At 46.3% G+C, this 22,013-nt stretch overlaps 1 protein-coding gene across 3 annotated transcripts in view; it reads right to left on the bottom strand.

Annotated features, from left to right (window-relative positions):
• LOC135549987 (protein capicua homolog) overlaps positions 1-21,164 on the bottom strand; it is a 34,753-nt gene extending 13,589 nt beyond the window's left edge. For 2 of the 3 annotated variants that reach the window (XM_064980404.1, XM_064980405.1), the window contains exons 1-11: positions 20,980-21,164; positions 13,423-17,366; positions 7,758-7,889; positions 7,074-7,242; positions 5,730-5,829; positions 5,066-5,248; positions 3,265-3,397; positions 2,613-2,788; positions 2,170-2,308; positions 1,241-1,323; positions 61-964 (exon numbers count right to left, since the gene is read on the bottom strand). In XM_064980404.1, coding sequence (XP_064836476.1) covers positions 61-964; positions 1,241-1,323; positions 2,170-2,308; positions 2,613-2,788; positions 3,265-3,397; positions 5,066-5,248; positions 5,730-5,829; positions 7,074-7,242; positions 7,758-7,889; positions 13,423-17,161 — 5,758 coding nt within the window. In that variant the 5' untranslated portion in view covers positions 17,162-17,366; positions 20,980-21,164. The remainder of the gene's footprint in view (positions 1-60; positions 965-1,240; positions 1,324-2,169; positions 2,309-2,612; positions 2,789-3,264; positions 3,398-5,065; positions 5,249-5,729; positions 5,830-7,073; positions 7,243-7,757; positions 7,890-13,422; positions 17,367-20,979) is intronic. The other variant, XM_064980406.1, reaches the window with a different exon arrangement.
• Positions 21,165-22,013: the final 849 nt, after the last annotated feature.

The following is a 22,013-nucleotide window of genomic DNA, read 5'->3' as shown; positions in this document are numbered from 1 at the left end:
CCCTTTTCGATAGGTCCTCCCCTTTTCCATCCCTGTCGACCAATCTCTCCTCTCTCTCACCTCTTTCTCCAGGGCTGACCCCTCCCACTGTGGCATATCTTATTTCCACTCCTGCCCCCGAATGTATTCCATTGGCCAGGGAGTCATGTGTGGGCGGAGTGGAGGGCAGCGTGCGGACGCCGGTTGGCTGCTGGGTTAGCTGGGGGGAGGGGGTCTTGGGGTTGGCGCTGACAGATGACAGGGTGGGCAGGATATACTGCCCCTGGGTGAGGCCAGGGTTGGCACCGCCAGGGGGGGTGAGAGAACCGGCAGGAAGGAACTGGGGCTGCAGCAGGGGGAGGGGGAAAGGTAGGGTGCTGTGGGTGGAGCTTAAGAGAGGCTGAGGCGGGGCTATAAGCTGTATAGACTGGTTGGGGAAAGCACCTCCCAGCACTAGACTGGTGACTTGCAGCCCCCCCGGCCCCACACTCACGAGATTTGAAGAGGACGAGGACAAGTACCCACCCCCTGCTGTGAAAGGCCCGCCTCCTGCTCCCGGTCCTCCAATCAGAAGCATGGCTTTCTTCTCCCCAGGCAGGGCACTGAGGGCAATGGAGCCTTCCATTGGCTTGCTGGCGATGGGGATGGGCATGCTGGTGATGGGGCATACCATGTTGGTCACCACGGTGGGGGCCATCCGGACTGCACCGAGCACCTGGGTGAGTCCATAACCCAGAGCAGGGGTCGAGGTGATGGGCGCCGATCCAGGGATGGAATTAGAAGGAACGTGCCCCCCTCCACCCCTTCCTCTTTTGGATTCTCCACTTCCCTCTTCTCCTCCCTCCATCCCTCGTTTTCTCTTCCTCTCAGAGCTCTCTCCGGCGCTCCCCCTTGTGTCCCCCTTGGTAGATTCGGAGTGGGAGTCAGCGTGGGAGGTGTTGGTGGAGGAGGGGAGAGAGGAACAGACCACTGGCTGGAAGGCTTGCTGGAGGGGGAGAGATCAAAGAGAAATGTTAACTAAGGTTCCTCCTGAATTAACTCTCTTAGTGCACCAATGTAGAATTTAAACTGGATCAGACTCACACCACCTTAGCACGGGTGAGAAGAAACAGTAGGAATCGAATCTACTAGATATCTGTTCAGTAGGACAATGCTACTTCATTTGGCAACTCCATTACCCATGAAATCTAAATTGTACCTAGTTAATAGCACCTACAGTCCAAAAGGCTAAAGAGGCTATATGGCTAAACGTGTAGAGTACCTGTCTATCCGGCTCATCCTCGTCACTGTCAGTCACTCTCTCTTTACACTTGAGGTCTATGGATCCTTCAGGGCACGAGTCCTCTGGACATAAAGAGGAAGCAATAGGTCCAATCAGACGTGATAAGACAGTAATGAAACAATAGGGTGCGTGCCATTAAAAATGGACGAATATGAGACAGACAACTAGGGGGAAATTAGTTATCTGTGAGATTATTCCTGTTGTAAAACATCTACAGACTACATGTTCAAGACATTAAGGAGCCATAGAACAGGAACAGTATTAAAACCGTAGAAACAGAATAGGGAATCTATTCTATTTCTATGAATGCGACAGTGGATGTCATAGAGATCCTATTAAATTACTAGAGGAGCTATGTCATTAACCCTCAAATTTCCAGAAAGCGATGATAATGGCAGCCATTTTGGTCAGGGAGATATCCAAACCAGTCTAATTGGAATGAATGGTAGTAGAGGGATACATGTAGGTGATGAATTTCCTACATTTATTATGGTAGCCACACTAAGGGTGCATTTGTAAATTCACTCTAGCTATCTAATCCGATTTTAGAGCACTTTTGTCCTAGTGTGCCAGAGCACAGAATAACTGATGAACTTACGAATGCGCAACACCCGTTGAATATGAATGGTGTCAGTAAAAGTTGTAATTCAATTGTTGCAAACAGCACAGTCACAGTCACCAACCCTCTAGAGTAAAATGGACAGAGTCAGGTGTTCTCTCATTTGTGTCTGGAAGTAGCTAGCAAGCTAGCCAACTTTAGCCAGTTAGCTTGGGTGCTTGACTGCACTGAAAGTGTGAGCTCTGAAAGCTCCGAGAGCGAAACGCTCTGAATTTACAAACGCCCAGAGCACACTCTGGCACTCCAGAGCCAATTTACTAACACCCCCTAAATATGACTGTGACCTCACCCATGACATCATCGTCCCCCTCTTCCTCACAGATAACCATGCGCTCCTCGTCGCTGGTCACGTCCTCGCTGGCCCCACACTGTGCCAGGGAGAGAGTAGGGGGGTGGCTGTGGAACGAGCCGGTCTCTTCTAGGCACAACTGGGTGAGAAATGCAGAGCCAGAAGTTAGCTCCACAGCCCCATTGACCGCCGTGCATCACCTGGGTGTGGGCGCCATACATTGGTAGTAAAAGTGGGTGAGTTCCCTTCTTACTATGCTAAGTGCTTTGAGATATACTGTAATGCAGTCTGTTAGTGTAGAACTACTACTAAACAGAGAGAGAAGAAAGATGGAAAAAAAGATGAAGAAAAGACAAAACAAAAAGAATAAGCAGTGGAAAATGGAGCACAAAACAGGTCGAACAGAAGAAAACGGGATGCCACTAACTATATCAGTCCTGTACCTTCTCCACATCTCTGGCCCGCTCCCTCCTCTCCAGGCTGTGTACTGCACTATAGGAGAAGGCACGGGTGCGAGGGAGCTGGCCACTGTCGTCCCCCAGATGATACTCAGAACCCCCAGGCCAGCCCGGGCCTGCCGTACCCTTCAACTCCATGCCCTGAGACACTGACTCGGGCTCTATGGAGGAGGGGGAGAAAGAGTCTTAGTAAAACCACATACACATTAAACAAGGCTGGTTTTCCGGACACACATTAAACGTAGTGCTGGACTAAAAAGCACTTTCAATGGAGATTCTCAATTTTGCTTGCCATTTCGTCCAGTGTCCGGGAAACAGGCCAATAGCGTACAATGCACGCAAGACATTTAAAAAGAGTAAACACACTCATACAAGCACACAATCACACAATTACACACAACCAAGATGATTCAAAATAGCTTGTACAAGCACAGGGAAAAACAAACCCACCCACACGCACCCTCAGAGGAGTGGAGCACAGACACATACCAATAAGTAGGTAACACTTTTCATTACAGTCCTCTCTCACTACTATGTACATGTTCCTGTAAGTAAAGTGTAAGACCTTAAGATGATAAATAAACATACACAAATGCGCACACACCTATGGTGAAAAGACACACACACACACACTGACCTGCGCTCTCCGACATGCTCCTCTCGCGTGCCTCTTTGGCCCCCGGGGTCCCTCGGCCCTCAGAGATAGACTTCCTCCTGTCCTTGTTGCACCACTTCCAGTCTGGGTGGGCCCTGAAGTGAGCCTCCTTCACCTGGGAGGGAGGAATGGAGGGAGGGAGAATGGAGTCAGTCAAAAGGAGTTATAACATGAAAAGGATAGAAGGAAGGACATAAAGAAAACCGAATATTCTATTCCCCGGTTCAGTCCTTGGGTGTATTGAAAGGCACAATAAAAAACATAGTCTTTTGATATTAGCATAATCATTATTGCCTGGTCCCAGATCAGTTTGTGCTGTATGGTCTATGTACCAATGATGTGCATAAACGCTGGATTGCTGATGCTATGTATTGGCCATTGAGAGGCTTTGAAGCCACCGGTCGGCCATATTGGCGCTCCCCCAGTAGGAGCAGTCCTCCATAGGAATGAATGGAATTATACAGTTTCAAAAACAAAACTACATTTATTTAAGTTTTTGTTTTTTGCTGTAGTGGGGACAGTAACATTAGAACTCTCTTTAAAAAAATTACAATTAAAAAAATTATTAAAAATAATTACATTTTTATATTTAGCTAACATAATATAATTTAAAAGTATGCATTAGGGTGTCTGTAATAGAATACACATGCAAAAAATGAATGTAGACATTAATAAATGCATTTCTATAGCTTCCAAAATCTTTTTTATACTGGAGGAGAAACCAAGATGACTGCGCAGTGGCTTCCATACAGCACCCCCTGTCAGTCATAAAGGGTTTATATACAGTGCCTTGGAAAGTATTCAGACCCCTTGATTTTTTCCACATTTTGTTATGTTACAGCCTTGTTCTAAAATGGATTAAATAAATAAAAATCCTCAGCAATACCCCATAATGGCAAAGCGAAAACAGGTTTATAGAAATGTTTGCAAACGTATAAAAAATTAAAAACAGAAATACCTTATAAGAATTACGACCCTTTGCTATGAGACTCGAAATTTGAGCTCAGCTGCATCCTGTTTCCATTGATCATCCTTGATGTTTCTACAACTTGACTGGAGTCCATCTGTGGTAAATTCAATTGATTGGACATGATTTGGAAAGGCACACACCTGTCTATGTAAGGTCCCAAAGTTGACAGCGCATGTCAGAGGAAAAAACTAACCATGAGGTCAAAGGAATTGTCCGTAGAGATCCGAGACAGGATTGTGTCGAAGCACAGACTGGGGAAGGGTACCAAAACATTTCAGCAGCATTGAAGGACCCCAGGAACACAGGGGCTTCCATTAAGCACACAGCCAAGACAATGCAGGAGTGGCTTCAGGACAAGTCTCTGAATGTCCTTGAGTGGCCCAGCCAGAGACTGGACTTGAACAGATCTAACATCTCTGGAGAGACCTGAAAATAGCTGTGCAGTGACACTCCCCATCCAACCTGACAGAGCTTGAGAGGATCTGCAGAGAGGAATGGGAGAAACTCCCCAAATACAGGTGTGCCAAGCTTGTAGCGTCATACCCAAGAAGACTCAAGGCTGTAATTGCTTCCAGAGGTGCTTCAACAAAGTACTGAGTAAAGGGTCTGAATATGTAAATGTGATATATCTGTTTTTATTTTTAATACATTTGTAAAAAAAATCTAAAAACCTGATTTTGCTTCGTCATTATGGGGTATTGTGTGTAGATTGATGAGGATTTTTTTTTTAATAAGGCTGTAACGTAACAAAATGTGGAAAAAGTCAAGGGGTCTGAATACTTTCTGAATGCACTGTACATCATTGGTACGTACCTGGAAGGCGAGGTCGTGGTACTTCTGCTTCTCTTGTGGCCCCAGGGCGTACCACCACTCGCCCAGGATCTTGCTGACCGTGCGGTTGTCCTGGTTGGGGTGCCTCTGGTGCACCAGCGCCCGGTGACGCTTGCTAAAGATCATGAATGCGTTCATTGGCCGCCGAATGTGGTCCTTTTCCCTCTAAGACAGAGAGAGAGAGAGAGAGAGAGAGAGAGAGAGAGAGAGAGAGAGAGAGAGAGAGAGAAAAATAATAATAAGGAAGGATCAGTAACCACACCAGCAGCCTCGTCCTTGATCAGTGTTTGCGATAATTGTTTGCATCGCAATAATCGTTTGCAGGACGACTAACAAATTAATTGCATTGCTTTTGTAATATCTAGAGAGAGAGGTAAGAGGGTACATGGAAGCAATGAGCCACAAGGAGTAGTTCGAATTTGACCCTAACCACTGATACAGGGTCAGATATTCTTTATCCCCCTAATGGTAAGATTGACATTGGGGGTCATGTAATCTGATCCTTGATCTGTAGATAACGGCAATTTCAAGTTTGAGCTAATGGCACACAGAGAGAGGGACACATACTGTATGTGAGTGTGAGATATTGGACTGAGAGACAGAGCTAATAAAATAAAAGCCAGAGACAGTCAAGCAGAGAGCTCACCTTTCTGTCTCCATCTTTTGGAAGAGCACTGAGGGACTGAGTCCGCCTCTTCATAGTGCCTGTAGACGGGGCAGGATCATTTGCTACACCCGGAAAGAACCTGCCAATCAGAAACTCAATGTGAATATGGTCTGCCAATCAGAAACTCAATGTGAATATGGCCTGCCAATCAGAAACTTAATGTGAATATGGCCTGCCAATCAGAAACTTAATGTGAATATGGCCTGCCAATCAGAAACTTAATGTGAATATGGCCTGCCAATCAGAAACTTAATGTGAATATGGCCTGCCAATCAGAAAAACATAATAATGTGTTAATGTGTAGGAGAACCAGAAAAACGGACAGATTTTCTAATCTTTTTCAATTCTGTGCTAATAGCTATTTCCTCAAGAGAATATGCCCTTAGTAACATACCACGATTAAGAATTGTTAAATTAAACAGCCACCACTAACATTGAGTGGCTGTTGCCAACATACTGACTCAACTCCAGCCACTTTAATAATGGAAATTGATGTAAAAAAAAGGTGTCACTAGCCACTTTAAACAATGCCACTTAATATAATGTTTACATACCCTACATTACTCATCTCATATGTATATACTGTACTCTATATCATCTACTGCATCTTTATGTAATACATGTATCACTAGCCACTTTAAACTATGCCACTATGTTTACATATCCCACATTACTCATCTCATATGTATATACTGTACTCGATACCATCTACTGCATCTTGCCTATGCCGTTCTGTACCATCACTCATTCATGTATCTTTATGTACATATTCTTTATCCCTTTACACTTGTGTGTATAAGGTAGTAGTTGTGGAATTGTTAGGTTAAATTACTCGTTGGTTATTACTGCATTGTTGGAACTAGAAGCACAAGCATTTCGCTACACTCGCATTAACATCTGCTAACCATGTGTATGTGACAAATACAATTTCGATTTGATTTAAATTGTTGTGTGGGGCAAAAAGCTTTATCCTTCTTCATCACTTAATTTCTAAGCCCATTTGGGGGTTTAAAGTGGTACATTCTACTGTATACAAACACAGCTATAACATTTGCTCTATGTAGGTCTCTCCATCAAACTAAATTCATTCAACAACCAATGAAGCAATTGAAAGAGAACCGAGCAATTGAAAGAGAACCGGTCTTTCCTGGTTCCTAAGGCAACACAAGCCTTTGTGAAAGACTATTCTAGAAAGCCCTAGGGGGGCTTTCAAATATTATAGACAACATTATTTCCTTTTACATCCCACTTGTAGTGTGTCACCTGCAATACAACAGATGACACACTTTCGAACGACCATTAAACAACCTAGAAAAAACGTACGGGTCATCTGCATCGCTCTCCGTCTCGCTGTCGGCTCCGCCTCTTTCTGCTCTTTCAGCTTGGGGGTTGTTGTCATTGGAGGAGGGCGGTGGGCGGGATGGAGACCCTGGTCCTGCATCTGGTGGGCCCATCCGTCCGTCACTCACTAGGGCCACCCCACAACGAGGCTCTGACCAAGAGAGATGGGAGTTAGTTGGTGGATCCTGGTTGGTTTTCATCCCTCATCTATGACTGGTTGGTAATTATCGCTCTGCTCTGTGTTGTGGTACCTACCTTACGCACCATGCATTATTCCCAGAGAACACATAGCTCCTTGTTGATTATCCCTTACATTAAGTAGATCAAATGTTTTCAGAGAGAAATTATGATTATTGGACTCGATAATAAACTCAATGTAATCCATGTAATTAAATCTCAATGTAATTGCAAAAAAACAGGCAGGTCACCAACATAAACGTTTTTTGTATTTGTACTGTGAGTTATTCATTTTAGTTCAGTTATTCAACAGTTATTTATTTATGAAGTGATGCAGCAAATAGTGAAAGATGCAATGCGGTATACTGTACACTTTTCCCCATAAATATCATTACAATATAAGTAAGTACAACACATATGAGTTGTGTATGCAACCTGGTCAGAATAGGCCTATTTATTTCAACACATAAGTGTTGATCAAATCCTCACCGTTGCTCTGATTGACAAGCTGTTGGCCATCAGTGGGCTGGGCAGCCGCACTCGATTGGCTGGGCTCCAGGAAAGGGACCAATGAATGCCAAGGAAACACTGGCACTGACCGGGGCTCCACATTGGTCCATACTGTGGGAGGAAAAGGCGGATTCGGAAGGAAAATATTATGAATAGTTGGTGATAAAAAAAAAACTCAAATAGTGAGGGTTAACTGCAGTGGTTCCCAAATTGTCTTTGTGCCATGACGGCGTGTCCACACTGAATTCCCCGCCATATGAATTCTCTTGTGACCCTTGAGAAAAACAAAGTATTTCCTGTTAGAGCCCAGTCTTTAGTCATGTCCATCTCAGCCCCATTGGGAAGTGACCCACCATGTCGGAATCCACACTGGTTAACAGTCAGGCAGTCAAATGGAATACTAATATACAGCGTCTTATTTGAAAAGGAACATAGGTCTTGGTTAGTATATAATATGCTTCAATAGATTAAGATATTTCTCCAAGTACATAGAGAACAAATTATATTTTACAATGACAACCTAGTTGGTCAAGAACAACATATACTGTACTTACAGTATATGGGGTTCCACACATTGCAACTTCTTTTACGATTTTTGAGTCACATTGAGATTGTTCCCCTGACATTTTCAAGTGACCCCAGAGTGTCCACATCACTAAGGATCTATCATGGTCCACACAGACCAACACAGTCCTGAATAGGGCACGACAACGCCTCTTCCCCCTCGGGAGGCTGAAAAGATTTGGAATGGGCCTTCAGATCCTCAAAAAGATCTACAGCTGCACCATTGAGAGCATCTTGACTGGTTGCATCACCGCTTGGTATGGCAACTGCTTGGCATCCGACCACAGCACATCACTGGGGCCGAGCTCCCTGCCATCAAGGACCTCTATACCAGGCGGTGTCAGAGGAAGGCCCTGAAAATGATCAAAGACTCCAGCCACCCAAGTCATAGACTGTTCTCTCTGCTACTGCATGGCAAGTGGTACCAATGCACCAAGTCTGGAACCAACAGGACCCCGAAGAGCTTCTACCCCCAAGCCATAAGGCTGCTAAATACAGTAGTTGGTTAAAAAGTTAACCAAATAGCTACCTGGACTCTCTGCATTGACATACTTTTTTGGACAAACTTTTCTGACTCATCACATATGCTGTTGCTGCTATTATTACTGGTCACTTTATTCCTAGTTCTATGTACATACAGTATCTACCTCAATTACCTCATACCCCTGCACATCGACTAGGTACTGGTACCTAGTTAAATGTCTACAAAGCACAGACATCTCTGGGTCGCTCCTCTTTTCAGTTGGCTGCAGCTAGCGACTGGAACGAGCTGCAACAAACACTCAAACAGGACAGTTTTATCTCCATCTCTTCATTCAATGGCTCAGTCATGGACACTCTCACTGACAGTTGTGGCTGTTTTGCGTGATTTATTGTTGTCTCTACCTTCTTTCCCTTTGTGCTGTTGTCTGTGCCCAATAATGTCTGTACCACGTTTTATGCTGCTACCATGTTGTGTTGCTACCATGTTGTTGTTGTGTTGCTACCATGCTATGTTGTCATGTGTAGCTGCTTTGCTATGTTGTCGTCTCAGGTAGGCCGTCATTGTAAATAAGAATTTGTTCTTAACTTGAGTTGCCTAGTTAAATAAAGGTGAAATAAAAAATAAATAAAACCCTGTGTATAAAGCCAAGTTATCGTTTGCTCCTTGAGTATTTATTACTACTCATTCCTACGTGTTTTACTTTTCTATTATTTCTCTATTTTCTATCCCTCTGCATTGTTGGGAAGGACCCGTAAGTAAACATTTCACTGTTAAGTCCACAGCTGTTGTTTATGAAGCACGTGACAAATAACATTCCATTTGACTCGATGTCGGTCAGGTGAGAATACTGTACACGGGGAAGGATGAATGAGTTGTGTTTACAAGAGAGAGGGGTTTCTTCTCAGAAGTGTTTGAAGTGGTTAACTTGCAAGCCCTCCTCAGATAATCTCATGACACGCGGGAGGGTCACGGGGGGGAGCATGTCATTTCATACACACACGTTGAGACTACTGGTCTAGACGGGTTAGCTCTGAACTCTGGGGTCTGTTCAATGAGAGAGTATTACATTGAAAATACTAACTGGTGTCTATGGGGTTTTAGATTCTAGACGAAAGTTAGGAGCGGAAGCATAGGGGCGAATCCTAACTTCCATTTAATCTATATGTTCACTTAATCTCCCATTGACTTCAATGGGACTAAGTGAACATTTGAAGTGGAAGTTAGGATTCGCCCCCTTAGAGAATAACTGATAGAAAAGCAGAGAGAAGCACGATCCAACAAGCAGAGAGAGTTCTAAGTTTAACTGCACTAATTCCATAGAGAGACAAAGTATCCATGACAACACTGCAATATGATTACTTCTTTCAGTTCAGTGGGATAAAAAGAAACACTGGACTTGCCCTTGGTGCTTTGTCCGAGGTTGTGTGTTGTCTGCTATATTGAGCTCTCTGTGTGTGTAACTGTGTGTAACTGTGTGTGTGTGTGTGTGTGTGTGTGTGTGTGTGTGTGTGTGTGTGTGTGTGTGTGTGTGTGTGTGTGTGTATGTGTGTGTGTGTGACTGTGTGCGTGTGAGACTGGTTGACTGTGTGTGTGTGTGTGTGCATTTGTCAGCAGCCTTGCATGTCTAGACACGTTCCTTTTAAGAGTTTAACTGAAACTGAAGCTCGCAGACCAACACCCTGTATCACCCACTCGTTGACATCCCCCCCTCTCACCCCACCCTACACCAAACCACACACCACACACATTCTGAGAGACATAACAGGCCAACATTATATTTAGCTGCCTACTACGTAATGCCTGACAGAGCATTCTTGCGGCCATGTTGCAAAAGTACAAATGTACATTTCTTGTCACTGAAGTCACTCATTTTCACACATTGGTAACTGCCAAAATAAAGGAAGCACGTGAATAAACGAGAGTTCTTGGCAGCTCTGTTACGATGTGGGGGTGCATTTTCCTGGCATGGTTTAGATCCACACAACCCCGTAGACGGCAAGGTAAACGCCAGTAATTACACAGCCATTCTGAGTGGTCACATTCAACCTGGGGTTAATTGTTTCTACCATCCCTCCAATAATAACTCTCCCCATTTCCCTTATCACTGATGTATGTTACTATGATGTCTATATACCCCTAACCCCTATACACCTCTATATACTAACCCCTATACACCTCAATATACTAACGCCTATACACCTCTATATACTAACCCCTATACACCTCTATATACTAACCCCTATACACCTCTATATACTATATACACCTCTATACCCCTATACACCTCTATATACTAACCTATACACCTCTATATACTAACCTCTATACACCTAATACTAACGCCTATACACCTATACACCCCTATACACCTATATACTAACCCCTATACACCTCTATATACTAACCCCTATACACCTCTATATACTAATGCCTATACACCTCTATATACTAACCTCTATACACCTCTATATACTAACGCCTATACACCTCTATATACTAACCCCTATACACCTCTATATACTAACCCCTATACACCTCTATATACTAACCCCTATAGACCTCTATATATACTAACCCCTATACACCTCTATATACCCCTATACACCTCTATATACTAACCCCTATACACCTCTATATACTAATACACCTCTATATACACCTCTATATATAACCCCTATACACCTCTATATACTAACCCCTATACACCTCTATATACTAACCCCTATACACCTCTATATACTAACCCCTATAGACCCTTATATACTAACCCCTATACACCTCTATATACTAACCCCTATACACCTCTATATACTAACCTCTATACACCTCTATATACTAACCCCTATAGACCCTTATATACTATCCCCTATACACCTCTATATACTAACCCCTATACACCTCTATATACTAACCCCTATACACCTCTATATACTAACCCCTATACACCTCTATATACTAACCCCTATACACCTCTATATACTAACCCCTATACACCTCTATATACTAACCCCTATACACCTCTATATACTAACCCTATACACCTCTATATACTAACCCCTATACACCTCTATATACTAACCCCTATACACCTCTATATACTAACCCCTATACACCTCTATATACTAACCCCTATACACCTCTATATACACCTCTATATACTAACCCCTATACACCTCTATATACTAACCCCTATACACCTCTATATACTAACCCCTATACACCTCTATATACTAACCCCTATAGACCCTTATATACTATCCCCTATACACCTCTATATACTAACCCCTATACACCTCTATATACTAACCCCTATACACCTCTATATACTAACCCCTATAGACCCTTATATACTATCCCCTATACACCTCTATATACTAACCCCTATACACCTCTATATACTAACCCCTATACACCTCTATATACTAACCCCTATACACCCCTATATACTAACCCCTATATACTAACTAGAGGTCGACCGATTAATAGGCATGGCCGATTAATAGGTGCCGATTTCAAGTTTTCATAACAATCGGTAATCTGCCTTTTTGGACGCCAATTATGACCGATTACATTGCAATCCACGAGGAGACTGCGTGGCAGGCTGACCACCTGTTATGCGAGTGCAGCATCAAAAGGTCCTTGTGGATGCAAGAAGCCAAGGTAAGTTGCTAGCTAGTATTAAACTTATCTTGTAAAAAACAATCTATCTTAACATATTCACTTGTCAACCCCATAGAAAATCTTTGGAGGGAGTTGAAAGTACATGTTGCCCAGCAACAGCCCCAAAACATCACTGCTCTAGAGGAGATCTGCATGGAGGAATGGGCCAAAATACCAGAAACAGTGTGTGAAAACCTTGTGAAGACTTACAGAAAACGTTTGACCTCTGTCATTGCCAACAAAGGGTATATAACAAAGTATTGAGATAAACTTTTGTTATTGACCAAATACTTATTTTCCACCATAATTTGCAAATAAATTCATTAAAAATCCTACAATGTGATTTTCTGGATTTTTTTTCTTATTTTGTCTGTCATAGTTGAAGTGTACCTATGATGAAAATTACAGGCCTCTCTCATCTTTTTAAGTGGGAGAACTTGCACAATTGGTGGCTGACTAAATACTTTTTTGCCCCACTGTAAATTGTATATATATATATATATATAAATTGTCCGATTAATCGGTATAGGCTTTTTTGGTCCTCCAATAAATCGGTATCAGCGTTGAAAAATCCTAATCGGTCGACCTCTAATACTAACACCTATATACTAACCCCTATATACTAAATCCTATACTTAAGCAATAAGGCACGAGGGGGTGTGGTATATGGCTAATATACCGCGGATATGGGCTGTTCTTTCACACGACGAAAGTGCCTGGATGCATACCATTAGCCGTGGTATATTGGCCATATACCACATATAAACTGGTTACCAACGTAATCAGAGCAGTAGAAATAAATATTTTGTCATACCTGTGGTATACGGTCTGATATACCACGGCTGTCAGCCAATCAGCATTCAGGGCACGAACCACCCAGTTTATAAACCCCTTTATATTAACTCCTATATACCCCTTTAATGATTGTGGTGTTACCTGTCCCGGGCCGTCCCATGATGATGTCCTTGCGGGGTGCAGGTTGAGGGGACTCGGCTGGTAGGATGAGGGGCAGCAGGGCAGTGGGTGAGGGGTGGCAGGCTACCGGCTGGGGCAGTGTCCCTCCAATGGTGTCCTGATGCCCTCCAGACTTCCTCTCCCACTCCCTACCGCCTGATCCAGAGTTAGAGAGGGCGGAGCCAGTAGAGGACATTGAGGCGGAGCCACCACTGGGGGATGGGCTGGAGTGGACAGGGCGTCCCGTGACGGCTGGGGTCAGGGACTGGGAGGAGGTTACAAGGACCAGGGTGGAGGCGGGGTTTCGCATGAGGACCGCTCCATTGGTGACGGCGCCGTTGATGGGCACGGGTGCTTGGAGGCCGGTGGCAAGATGCAGGGGCTGGCTGTGATCTCTTGAGGAGCAGCCCCCTCCTCCCCTCCTCCCTAAGGGTCCCTCTGTAAACTTGGCCAGGGGGACGTCGGGGTTCCTCACGATGACGGGGGAGTCTCGCAGGGGCACGATGCGGCGGGGGCTGGGGTCCTGGGGCAGTGGGGAGGGAGGGGTGGGGGACACCAGCATGGGTGGAGGGGTGGAGGCGGCGGAGGACGGGGGGCGGCTTGTGGCGCTCCGGGGCCGGGGGAAGGAGAGCGAGGAGGGGGTGGTGGGCTGGCTCTGAGGGGAGAGCACCCTGAAGGCGGCTGGCCGGAGCCCTATAGTCTCCCCTAGTGGCTGGTCGGGGAGGGGCAGTGGCGGAGGAAGGGCATCCAGTTTCCGCTTGCTGGGGCTCATGGGCACGGTGAAGGTGAGGTTGGTCTGGAAGGTGGGTACGATGCCCGACAGGTGGTGCTCGCGCTCCGAGCCCGGTGTGCTCATCTTAGTCCCGCTCAGATGGCGGTGGCGGCGAGGGGTGAGAGAAGGCGGGGCTGTGATGGGACTGAAGGTGGCCGGGCGGAAGCTGAGGAGCGGGGATGGCGAGGGCGACGGCGTGGGCGAGAAGGGCGATTGGTTGGAGATGGGAGAGAAGGAGGGCGTGCCCGAGCGGGAGCTGCCCAGAGACACCAGCATGGTGGCCGCCTCGCACTCATCAAAGTCGAAGTGTGATAGGTCCTGGGGCAGGAACGAGGGCAGGACCATGCGGGGGCGTGAATCCCCCCCCCTACTGCTCGCTTCGCTGCTGTCTCGCGACGTGTTGTCCCAGTCGAACTCCGAACTGGTCCGGCCACCGCCTAGCCTCAGGTCTGACGGGGTTAGGGTGCCCGTACTGCTGGCCCCGCCACGGTCTCTGCCCCCTCCGCTGGCCTCCATCTCTTTAGTTCTCATGGAGAGATGACGCGAGCAGTAGCCTCTTCTCTGGGACTCCTTAGAGCAGCCCTCTCTGGAGCAAAGCCTCCTCCACTGCTTGCCGTTGAACTTCTTGCGGATGCCCGTGGGGGTACACACCACGTCGCCCTTCTTGTACTTCTGCTGGGCCACCGTGAGAGGGGTGCGGGAGCGCGACGAGGACGCCGAACCCGAGCCTCCACCCCCTCCAGATGCACCGTGGGAGTTGGTGTTTGACGAGGGTGGCTTATCCAGGGAGCCGCGGGAGGATGAGGAGGGCAGAGGCAGCTGAGGGGTGGCGATGGCGGCCATCCCCGCTGACAGGGCTCCCGACTCCAGGCCCATTAGCACTGTGGGGGAGGCAGGGGGGTGGGGGTTGAGGGCCAAGTGGGGGCCCACCAGCGGGGTGCCTCCGAGGCCCCGGACCACGGACAGGTGGGGGCTGAGGTAGCCCGGGGGTGGCTTGGAGAGTATGTGCCTGTGTTGGGACACCGCCAGGGCCTTGGCCGCACCTCCCGCCGCCCCCATGGGCACCATGCTGAACTGGGACACCTCTATGTCCTCCTCTGGGGTCAGGGGCATGAAGTGGTGATGCTGCTTGGCCCTCTCTCGGTTTTCTCTCTCTTGTTTCCTCTGGAGCTCCCGCTCTCTCTCCACCAGGTCCTTCTCTCGCTCCCAGTCTCTTCCGGGCACCAGACTCAGCACCGAGGCAGGGGTGACAGGGGAGCTGACAGTGGAGGAAGACGAGGAAGCTGGGGCCGTTCCAGGGTATGAAAGCCTCCCCAACACAGACCCAGCCACAGCTGCGCTGAGCCCCATCCCGTGGCTGAGGAAACACAGCTCTGGCTCCACTTCTATTTCGTCCCTGTCCTCTCTCTCTCTCTCCCTCTCTCTCCCCCTCTCGGCGGCAGCATCGCCCTCCTCTCGCCCCCCTCCGGAGGGTCCCAGGTCCAGGTCCCAGGGGGGCACCAGCAGGCGGAGGCTCTGACGGGACACCCACACAGCGGTCGGAGTGCCCACCCTGCCATCCCCCTCCTCATCCCCTGGGGGCGCTCTGTCCTCTAACAACACTCTATAGGGGTAGGACACAGCCGGGTGGGAGTCCACCTGGGTGACCAGGCCCTCTCGGTACCACTGGCGCTGGGTCTCTGTGGTGCCGCCGTCCTCGTTGCCTCCGAAGGGCACGCACACAGGGGTGCCGATGGGCACGGCCTGCGAGCCGGGCGGCGGGGCATCCATGATGATGTCCACGGGCCCCTGGGGGCCCTCGCGAAACGGGTAGCGGTACAGCTCCTTCTCGCCGTTCAGCTGCACCTCCAGGCTGCCGTGCTCGCCGCTCACCCGCCGCACCACACCCGCTCGGAACACCGAGTCCATGCTCTCCCTCCCCACTCCCCTTCCGTTCTCCTCTTCCCACTTTCCAGTTCTCCTCCTAGCCTGCCTGGCTAGCACCCGCTGGTTCTTTAGACCTTTTGCCAGGGCGTCGGCTAGCGCGTCCGACAGGCTCTGTGGGGTCGGAGTGTGTGGGGTGCTACGTTGCACCAGGTCCAGTGTGTGTGCTTCGGTGTTGGGATTGGTGTGGGGAAAGTTGGGGCGGCGTAGATCGCTCACGTCAGGGTCGTGTTCGCTGGCTGTGTCTGTAGAGGAGCAGCGGACAGGGCTGGGGGAGATTTCTCTGCCTCCCTCTGGGCCTCTCCTGTCTCTGTCCCCTGTGGGAGGAGGTCCAGGTATGTTATTCCTGTCCTGTGGTGGAGCTATAGTGGTAATGTAGTCCTCCACTGGTCTCCTGGTCTGACTGTTGATGTCAGTAAGCAAACCGCCCTCACTCGCCGTCAACCCGGGCCCCGAAGATAAGCCCGACGACTGACTACCGGTGTTACTACCACAGTGAGCACTACTGCTGTTCAGTGGGGGCGTGCCGGGGTTGCCATGGTATCCGTGGTTGCTGGCGGCAGCAGCTGCAGCAGCACAGTGCTCAGAGGTGTACTTCTTCTTGGGGACGCGGGCCTTGAAGGTGGCTGTCTTGCGGTTGGACGAGGGGTTGGGGCTGTTGGCAGCACTGGCAGCGCTGCTGCTGCTGTCTGTGCTGTGGGCGCTCAGCGACTTGACACTCCCCGGGCGGGAGTCCTCTGACTTCCCAGGGAGGGACCCTGCTGCTGCGGCCGCTGTCTCTGGGAGCTGGGGCCCCTCTCTGTGGACCTCCCTCTCTGGCGTGGCCCTAGCCGTAAGTGTCATCGACTCTTCCTGAGAAAGCTCTGAGTGAGATGAGGTTTGGGGTGGGGTCTGACTTTTAGGGAATTGGTCTCTGTTCTCGTCCGAGTCTCTTTTCTCCCCACTGTCCACCGCCCCCCGTCTCTTCCCACCTTTGGCCCGGGTCGACGGGGGCGAGCGCCTTCCTTGCTTTTTAATCGGCTTCATCTCTGCATTGGCGTTTGCTTTACGATTTACAGTGGCTTACTTTTCCAGAGACCAGATTCTCAGTTCCTCTCGCCTCCCTCTATTTCCCTGCTCTTCCAGCCCCTCTTACTCTCCTCCCTCTATTTCCCTGCTCTTCCAGCTCCTCTCTTTCTCATCCCGCCCTTTCCTCTTTCTGTCTCCAGCTCTTTCCACCTTATTCCAGATCCTGAAACACAGCAGAACATAAAGAGGACTGGCTTATTCATGTGATAAATGCATTGTGACATTATAAAAAGCCCATTTACCAGACAATGGCTGAGGTGGGGTGAAGTTGCTGTCAAAGTAAAAAGGACCATTTTTGAAAAATAATTTCAAATACAGGCCTATTCCATAAAACCATGTATTTTTTGTCCTTGGTAATACATTCATTATTGAATGATATATCACCCAACACAATAAGTAATGGGTATTACTATTTTATTACAAACATTAGGAAAACCTGCTATTTCCATGACATAGACTGACCAGGTGAATCCAGGTGAAAGCTATGATCCCTTATTGGTCACTTGTTAAATCCACTTCAATCAGATCTCCTGAGTGGCGCAGCGGTCTAAGGCACTGCATCTCAGTGCTAGAGGCATCACTACAGACCCTGGTTAGATCCCGGGCTGTATCACAACCGGTCGTGATTGGGAGTCCCATAGAGCGGCGCACAATTGGCCCAGCGTTGTCCGGGTTAGGGGAGGGTAGGCCATCATCGTAAAATAAGAATTTGTTCTTCACTGACTTGTCTAATTAAATGAAGGTTGAATAAAATAACAAAATAAATCATCTGTGTATATTAAGGGGAGGAGACTGGTTTAAAGAAGGATTTTAAAAGCCTTGAGACAATTTAAACAATGATGTGTTTGTGTGCCATTCAGAGGGTGAACAGGCAAGACAAAAAATATAAGTGCCTTTGAACAGGGTATGGTAGTAGATGCCAGGCGCACCGGTTTGAGTGTGTAACGAACTGCAACGCTGCTGGGTTTCCCTTGTGTATCAAGAATGGTCCACCGCCCAAAGGACTTCCAGCCAACTGTGGGAAGTATTGGAGTCAACATGGGTCAGCATCTCGGTGGAACGCTTTTGACACTTTGTGGAGTTCAAGCCCAGACGAATTGAGGCGGTTCTAATGGCAAAAGTGGGTTGCAACTCAAAATGAAGAAGGTGTTCCTAATGTTTTGTATACTCAGTGTACAAAGCGTACATTACATAATGTAGCCTATATTATATATAATTATACACCTAACACTGTGTGAATACAAATTAAACCATAATGAAGCAATCTTATATAACGTGTAAAGTAATATAACAATATAGCATAGCAGAATAGCGGCAGGCACATTTGGAAGTGCGTCTGGACGAGCACTTCCGAATGAGTCTGCACCCCCACACACACGCGCTGGTTTCTTGGCTAAGGCAGTGAAGGTGGGGGAATTCCTTCTTGTTCACTCGCATTTCTCTCATTCTCTCTCTCTTACTCAAGCGTTCTTTTCCCCTCTCTCTCACTCGTTCTCGGTGGTGACCTTTATCTATTTCATAGCCGAACCAATCCGCCCCTACAATCCACACTTCCTGTCATGGACCATTACCTAACTTCCTGCTACTTTATTACCCTGACTCTTTAGCCCTCTCTTTCTCCTTAGATTTCATACCAACCACTCATTTAGAGGCATTTTCCACTGCCAGGGAAAACATCCATGTTGTGGAATGCTGACCTATGTGGATGAAAGAAACGATCTGAAAACCAACAGTTTTGGTTTGGGTTTTCCATTGAAACAGGCAGCGTCAAGTGTTGTAGGCCTATCTTTCTTACATCATGGGTTGTTTCTTCCAGTACACAGTTGCCATCGGCCTCAGTTTCAGACAAAGTGATTCAACAAAAAGCCTAATCATCTTATAGTGCACGACCAAATACAAACATCAAAGTCTAGACCAAATTATTTAGCAGAGTATCAGTTTTGCTTTAATCACATGGGATTTAATGCTACATGTCATGGTATGTTTGAGACATATACAACATGGCTGGGAGAAATTATGACATTTATTGAATATTAGGTTGTTACAATGTCATGTACGTCCAGTCATTTGGAGCTCTACAGAACTCCAGGGCATCTACTTGTAATAATAAACTACAGACCTGTGTTGTTGTGAACACACAACATGTAAACTGCTGTTTGATAATACACACAGTTACAACCCCGTATCTGTGTTATGCAAATTATATTCAGGAGACTTGAGATTGCATTCAAAGAACTGTCATCGTAAAATAATTTGTTGTAAGTGTGCACATTGTTTATTCAAAAGTGCATTATGCACACCAGCAAGTATGTGGGTGTGTCATAATGATAACTTCGAGAGAAGGCACAATGGCATTTCCATTCTAAATGTATGAGCCTTATCCATTTGTCAATATTGCATTCATGTTCAATCTCGTGTTGATTCAATGTTCAATAAATGTTGCCATATCAACGCTGTATAACCCTAGCATTGCCATTTGTCACCATTGGAGAACTTGTTGTAATGTCCTATTAGAGCATTATGAAAATCCATATTAGCATAACATCCCATTGGGCACAGACGTCAATTCAACGGCTATTCCACGTTGGTTCAACATCATTTCATTGAAATGACGAGAAAGCAACGTTAATTTAACCAGTGCGTGCCCAGTGGGATGAATTTACACCTCGACAGCTTCGACGCATAAATATATAACTATAAAACTATCTGGTGGATAGTATGGACCTATAGTGCAACTACCGGCTAATGTACACATGTCACGTACTTAAAGTTAGACTTAGGCTGAATGTAGATATCTTTTTTCTTCTTCTTTTTTAAAAACTACAACCCTAAACTGAAGTACTGTAAAATGCAAACGATTGCAAGAATGTGGTCACTGTTAGTTTTGCTGAATAGCACCGTGCTGTGTATGTGTGAAGCACCCTTATTGGTCGTAGTGCTTTGCGATTACTATCAGTTTACTACACAACAGGGCCGGGAAGTCCAGTGACGCAGGCCAAACAACACAAGGCCGCTTAGAAAAAAATATTATTCTTGCAACATTTACACGTGATATTAAAAACGTAAAGGCCCATTATTCCGATATATGGTGTTGTGGAACAAATTATAACGGGGTGTTACAAACAGACAGTAAGTAAGCGTCCTTAAATCAAACAATATGTAATTACATCGCGCGACAGAAACCAAAGTAATTATGTGGTAAATTCATTCGTGTGACAATTGCTGTAAAATGTTGACGATACTGGATGCAACATAGCAACACATTTCCCGACGTGTGCAAACTGCAACATTGTAAATTAAGTTACAATAAAAAGTAACATTTGTGGACACAACGTAGAAACGAGGCCCACAAGCCCAGACGAAGGACAGATGGAAATATACATTTTGTATGACGAATAGTAGCCTATGGAGGGATAATAATGCTACAAACTCTATGTTGGTGATTCAGATGACTTCAAGGTTTTGCCTTCAATCGCAACGGAAGAAAAACAACTTCTAGGAAGTCTCACTCTTATACAGACAGTTATGGCGTTGAATATTTTCTGGGAGAAAAGTTTTAGGCTGACAACCCACCCGTACCGCTCCCTTTTCAATGAAGTGTGGCATCCAATCCTCTCTTTGCTTCTCTCCGCAGTGTATTACAAACTAGGAAAACTATATTTCATTAGTAGTTACAAAGGGTGCTTACTATAGACAACGTCTACAACGTAGCATCTCGATAAAGCAAAACAGGCTACTGCAGTGCTGCAGAAGAAAGATTTGTAGGTTTTACTCACCACAATATTATTTTCAATGTAGATATTTATCGAGTCAGTAACAAAATTGATAGTTGGCCAAAAGTCGGAAATCCAGGGTTGACAATTAACGGACTGTCATATTATCTTTCGTCTGTAAAGCAACTTAAAGGAGGTAAAACTACTGCTCGGTACATTCTACACTACAGTCGCAAAATGGTGAATGAAGCCCAAACCCTTGACAACTAGTCCATGTAGCCAATCAGAGGACACATTTGAGTACAGTAGCCAGTAGATTTCATGGATCCAAGGAGCTACATGGCAGTGTCTAAATTTGATTGACACCGTGTTTAGTCGAATCGTGCTTTTGGAAAACACCAAACAGCTGTTTAGGACAGGGCTGCGGCATCCAATAGCTCTTTAGGGGAGGTCTGCTGACAGGGAGGAGGCGGTCGAATGGAAGAGAAATAACGCCTCACCAATCCACAGACGCATGCAGCGGCACTGACAGCGGCGGTAATGGTCCTAAAAAAAATGCTCATTTAGGATTTGATGTTCTTTAACGCTCGCTTTTGCAGTTGTGGTAATGTAAGGACATCTGTTACAAAATTATATTTAACCTGTAGTTTAACCTGTACACGGCGAGTATAAAAGAGGAGACAAATTAAGTTCAACCAGCAACTAAATGGGGAGGGTAAAATTAATGGGATAGAAAAAGTTTAGAGCTGTTTATTTGCGCTGATCGATGCGCTTAAGCAAGTAACATAGAAAACCTAGACATTATGAATGTCCATTTCTGTTATTTATTTCGAATATAAGTATTTGTATTTATTGTTATATTTCTGTTGTATACTTTTAATATTTCTTTCTTCTGTATATTAGCCAGTCTAGCCAACCACTGCGCTATATAGACTTATCGTTGACGTCAGCCCGCGCTTTGTCCCGCCTCCCTATCAAACCTGATAGACTTTAAAGCTAACGTCACCAAATCAATCTACGATTGGCCAAATGATAGAGGGTCTCTAGGCCAATGACCAAGTACTGTGATGAGGTCATCATGCTTGTTGCCATCAGCT

This window comes from Oncorhynchus masou, chromosome 12, assembly GCF_036934945.1.
Source record: "Oncorhynchus masou masou isolate Uvic2021 chromosome 12, UVic_Omas_1.1, whole genome shotgun sequence".
NCBI classification, from domain to species: domain Eukaryota; kingdom Metazoa; phylum Chordata; class Actinopteri; order Salmoniformes; family Salmonidae; genus Oncorhynchus; species Oncorhynchus masou.
Note: the sequence above shows the minus strand (reverse complement) of the source record. Positions and strands in the feature narration are given on the sequence as shown.